The sequence below is a fragment of the Ischnura elegans genome, chromosome X (assembly GCF_921293095.1).
Source record: "Ischnura elegans chromosome X, ioIscEleg1.1, whole genome shotgun sequence".
NCBI classification, from domain to species: domain Eukaryota; kingdom Metazoa; phylum Arthropoda; class Insecta; order Odonata; family Coenagrionidae; genus Ischnura; species Ischnura elegans.
This window is the reverse complement of record NC_060259.1, coordinates 29,095,212-29,101,211: the sequence shown is the minus strand read 5'-3', so window position 1 is coordinate 29,101,211 and position 6,000 is coordinate 29,095,212. Positions and strand designations below refer to the sequence as shown.

General features: G+C 37.6%; 1 protein-coding gene across 1 annotated transcript in view; it reads right to left on the bottom strand.

Annotated features, from left to right (window-relative positions):
* Nucleotides 1-1,684: 1,684 nt before the first annotated feature.
* Nucleotides 1,685-6,000, bottom strand: part of LOC124170669 (ankyrin repeat domain-containing protein 16-like) — a 39,928-nt gene continuing 35,612 nt past the window's right edge. Inside the window, exon 6 of the mRNA XM_046549549.1 lies at nucleotides 1,685-1,869. Coding sequence (XP_046405505.1) covers nucleotides 1,796-1,869 — 74 coding nt within the window. The 3' untranslated portion in view covers nucleotides 1,685-1,795. The remainder of the gene's footprint in view (nucleotides 1,870-6,000) is intronic.

Sequence of the window (6,000 nt, the reverse complement as noted above, 5' to 3'; positions counted from 1 at the left end):
CAATGAATCCAGCAGCAAAATGAAACTGTTTCATCATGAAAGAATTGGTTCATGCGCCCTTACCAGAACAAATAGGAAATATTTGAGGTCTGATGAGTGATACTCTAATATTTGCAAGTGAAGTTTTCCGTGAGCAAAATCACCTATGCCAAGGCACCTGAACACTACTGGTAAGTATGTATAACAATAACACAATGCGTCACATAAACGAAGAGATATAAAAAATGGTAAACAAGAGTTCACCAAAGAATTAAGTCATTAGTAGGCACAGAAGATTGAGGATGCATTGACAACTTTCAAAGATGGTTTACCTCTAAATATTGCATTTTTTCAGAGCTAATCCACACTAATAAGGGTTCATCAACCCAATCCTTGCAAATGTTAATATGACTGATGTTAAATAAATGGTTTACCCTAAGATTTTCACACTAGTAAGTCCTAGGTGAACTAAGTTGGTTGTTTAGGGAGACCACATACATCTGAGTTCATCTGTGGCATAAAAGACATGTGGCTTTGATGACACAAAACTTGGGGGAGATAGGGGTGCATGAGCAACAATATTGCTTGGAGGCAGCAAAAGACACCAGCTAATGCTTCCTATACTGTGCTTCAATTTCCCTCCCATTGGAATTAGAATTCCCCAAAATATCTACACCACTTCCAGGGATTGAACCTGGGCCCACAGGGAGAGGAGCAAGTGCATTCATTGCACTAACCTGATAACCCCAGACTAATTATAACCTCTACAAAAAATGAAACAGTGGCCTTCAAGTTTTGATGCCAAAACAATTCCACATGGTTGGTAACATGACCAAACTCTTTATTTGCTGATCTTCAGACACAATCTAAATTTTTTGTCCACCACATTGCAGCAACCATTTCACTACCACATTTCAATAAGATATGATGGCAACAAAATGCTTATTAATCATGAGAATTAGTGTACCTTCATGGATACGATAAAAATCAAGGATTAGATGATGGAAACAACACCTAATCAGAGATGACAGAAAGAACAACCAAGCCCTAGAATGAATTAAGTTCTGCATTACTGAATACATATTTACCATCAGATTTCCCTAGATGGTGGCAGGAAAATATAGCGTCATACTCTAGTTTAGGAGTCATCTGTTTGTTGTAATATTAAGAGGTTTTGAATGAAAAAAGTTTAAGTATCAAAAATATATAGTAAATGAAAAGGAGGATATTTTTCCAGCTGGGACTAAAGAATGACCAAGAAAAAGCTTAAAATCAAGAAAATGCATAAAATCAAAAATTTCTCATTTAAATTCCCAATTTTCTCTAGCAATAACGGATATTTACGGTGATAAAGTTAAGTCTACACTTTACCAAGGTGCATAAAATCAAGGTTTTACTGTACATAGCATGAACTCAGCTAACGACATCCAGAATAATTTCTCAGATTTCAACTCAGAGTCACTAATGTACAGCTGAGTGTGTCACATACTTGGCCACGACTATCACTTCCCAGAAAGCAAATCAGAAAAACAGCTTAACGTAAAATATTATATAATTATAAAATTTAAGGAGAGGAAAAATATTCGCTTCCCAGAATCCTCTTTCTCATTGGCAATTGACTTCCAAAAATTGAAAGACCACTGAGGTTAAGGAACCTGCCCTTATCCCCACTTCTGTTTCATCATCTATAATTCCTTCTCATATATCTATCTTCATTCATTTATATATTTATATATACATAAAACATGACTATACACATAAATTTGAAGCAGTTTAAAACAAATACTTTGTATGCAAATAATATTCCATTCCAACTTTAATTTTTTGCACCGTACTTGCAAAGAATGTGTAAAATTTCATCACGGTAACTTCCGGATGCCATTGAGGGAACTGAAAAGAAAACAAACATGGCTGAAACATGCAATTAATAAGGAAATCCAGTCACCATCACACAACAACAAAATAATGAATTTAACTCCATGGCATGCATCAAGTTGAATAAGTAATATTACAAAACACTGTAAAAAACACAGGGTTATTGAATGTGTCATCAATTTTATCGTGACCAGCCAAAAACAATTATATAACACTAAAATTTTCTTATCATACTTCATAGCCAACAACATAGCAAAGAAAGAAATATAGACATTACATCCATACTTGTGAGGCACCCACATTTTTACATTTCAGAAATTATAACCTTAATATGTATTCACAAAATTGTTATCTATTGAGATAAATTTTTGCATCATTATGAGCTACCAGGAGCAGCTGAAGTCAGGTAATTATGTATTCTGTAGCGTTTTCCTGGTGCGTAGAGACTTAGAAGGCCAATTGGGTTTCCAATCGAATGTTTCCATGGCTGATGACATTTTGGAAACCAAGTTAGTTTCCATCTTCAGGGCTGATGATCATCTTCAGCAATGAAGACGGGAACTAGGCATCTTCAGCCCAGAAGATGAGAACCAATTCAGTTTCTGAAACTTAGGCAGCCATGACAACATTGACCGGGAGGGGAACCCATGCAGCTTTCCAAGATGACGTCAGGTACATTGCAAAGGGACAGTTAAAGGAGAATATCTAGTGATTAGAGAATATCAGGAATTGTGAAGAGAAACCTCGGACTAGCCTACACCCCATCAAATGGCAGGAGTTGAAGTGCTTTCTTGTAATTATTATGAAGATATATATCTCATCAAAGTAAGGCTAAGGATCCAGCTGAAAAGTCTCAGCCAATATCATAGTACAAAGCAAGACCTTGACACACAAAGCCAGTACTCTAACCAGCTCCTCCTTCAGCATCCACCTTTATGAAGGCAGACCCAGACTCATGAACAGGATGCACTCCATAGACTAGGATGTGTTATAGACTATGGATGTAACAGGGCCAACCAGGGATAAGGACTACTTTCTCTTTTAAATCTTTACCCCATCCCCATCTTCTAGAACATATTTGGAGGCCCATGAAGCACTTCCAGAAAGTGAGGAATGGGAGAACGAAGTGGAAGGAGAATTAGAGGGAAACTCAAGGGGGGATCTGGGTCAGGGGGTAGACCAACACCCTTGCCCCCTGTCCAGGCAGCCCTGCCAGGGAGTGCCAGTGTGAATCAAATTTCTGCATAGCCAATTCCTTACAGCTAAGATATAAAGTAACGCTGCTTTTTAATCAGGTACAAGCCAATATAAAGCTAATTATTTAAATTACTAATCAACATTGCAACACTATGCACTGATTAAAATGCCATATCATATTTTTAACACCGTCACACACAAAACCAAGAATGAAGGAACAAATTGCTAAGCAAACTTTGGGGTTACTAATGTCATACATGTTCCTCACCAGCCACTGAAAAGATTCAATTGATCCAACTAAAAGATATTTGCATATACAACTTATAGTCTCCAGTGCTCACTGACAAGGTGAGACCATGTACCTTGCTCCGCCTTTTCGAATGCCGTATTTTTTACGGCATTTGGAATGGCAAACACATCTCTGAACTGGTAGTGGTTCCATTAAATGGGCCTTAGTTTGGCTGTAATTAATTTATTTTCGAGCGGTATTTTTAACAAGCCTTACATGATCCCAAAATAACACAACTTACAGATGGGTCGGTTGATATAGTGGTGAGCGTCTTTGGCTCTCATCTGGGGAGCCAGGGTTCGAGGCATCGTCACGGCAGTATATTTTGTAGTCTTCATTTTGATCATGCAGCGACAAGTATTTCACTAATTTTAATTGTAGCACGCATAAGCATGAGAATTTTTTTTTATCAATACTATGGCATTTAGGTATTTAAGCAGTGTCATTTCGAGCATGGTGATATGAAGACTACACTTGCTACCATCCTCAAAAACATGAGGAAAGCTGGATCCAGCTTTCCTCATGTTTTTGAACTGTGGGCAATGAAAGTGGCTTTTTTACGAAGAAACTACATTTGTAGGTGATCCTCTTGTTATCATGTTGGAGGGCTGTGGAAGATTTTGGGAAGCGGCGAGCACAAGACACATTTGGCATAATTGTTGATTTTAAATAATCAACCTTTATTCCATCCATCCTATTTGTTGATTGAACTAATATTTCGGAATGGCTCTTTGAGCATGTAGGAACTTGAAGTAAACTTTGGAGTAATGTGAATTACAAGTGTTAGAGGGATATGGCAATTTATAATTGTTTTGTGTTCTTATTTATTACATTTGCACGCACATTGCTGCTCGCCGCAAGCCTTGATGGCATGAAATTTCGCAAGAAAAGTTTTTCATTTTTAATTTGGAAGTGATCAGTATAAGTAATACAAAAAATTAACATTATACCGCACACCAATCCTTGCTAGTGTAGTCCTCATTTCTCCACATCCGAAATGACACTGCTTAAATACCTAAACGCCATCATGATGATAAAAAAATTTTCTCATGCCTATGTTTGCTGCAACTAAAATTAGTGAAATACTTGTTGCCGCATGTCAAAATGAAGATTACAAAATAAACTGGCATGACGATGCCTCAAACCCTGGCTAAACTACTACACCAACCGACCCATCTGTAAGGTGCTGTGTTATTTCGGGATTATATAACTCTTGTCAAAAATGCCACTCGAAAATTAATTAATTAGTCTAAGGCCCATTCAATGGAACCACTATCAGTTCAGAGATGTGTTTGCCATTCCGAATGCCATAAAAAATATTCATTGTGTGGCCATATTCCACTATATATTTTGCTTCAATAAGTAACTTTTGTTTTTCAACTTGAAAAGATAACTTATTGCTTTACACCTATCCCCACCCCGGAGGTGTCATCAGGATCCTTAGAGTGGTGACGCCTCCCTCCCCTTGTCCTCCCCCATTTGTTTTGGTATACAATTAGTAGATGGCAACATTGGTGTACAAGCACTTTGGTCATGCTTTGGTACATTCCAGTTTGCTGGTACATACTCATTTATTTCTAACTTCCCCACAAACAGCACATAAAGGCCTATATAACGGAGGATTAACATAGTACAACACAACGGTATACACTGAAGATACACCAGAGTTAGTACATGGTAAATGCTAAGTTGGTATATAACTTGGATTGGATTTTGGCCTTCTTTTTTGTTCTACTCTATTTTTAATTCTATTCCCCATAGCACATTTAAAGAGGGTGACATCGACTTAAAAAATAAGCACACCCAAGAAATAAGTCAACGAGAAAATTTTTAAAATGAGCACACCCTAATGCACCCATAATGTTCAAGGTGTGCCTAAGAAGGTTGTAAATATCTGGAGGCGCTGTATATGAGTTTTAAGCGTGGTCATAATTCCACCATCTTGTTTTGACAATTTTCAGACTTAGTCTCAAACAGTGTATGTATATAATCAAGTATTCTCTTTCTTATATCGCCTCTGGTTTATAAAGTGAAAATGCAGCAATTACTTCTTGACTGTCGTCGGAGTTTTCCCATCGTTCATCATACTACTGTGTATATTAAACTGTCCATATAGTCATATCGTGGTGATAATATATCGTCGTGAACATACTTTCATACTATTGCAACCGGATCCGCTATCATAAGATTTCCCTTGGCTGCAATCTTATTAATTACCAAAAAGTGCAGGGGAATGAATATTTTTACACTTGTAAAACATTAATTGCACCTAAGCTAGTTGCACAGGGGAACTGTGGTGATTGGCAATAATTTTTCCTTGGGAAAAGATATTCAAGGCATATTTTCACAAAGTCTTCCCATAATGATAGAAAAAAAGTTTAACTGTGTTCGCTTGCGATAGTTTATTTTAAAGTAACAATGATCATGACCGAACATTTCACCAAATAGTTAGCATTGACTCTTATGGGGTTGTCAATGTTTTGGTCAAAGTAGGCATGGCTATCCTACCGAAGCACCCCGATTCCTGCCACACTGTGCTCAACACTCGGAACCAGTGGTGCCCCCTCCAGATACTTACAACTTCCTTGGGTGTGCCAGAGACACACTACAAGCACCAAGTACACTTTGTGGCATTCTATCCCACCAAGATGGAGCAGAGA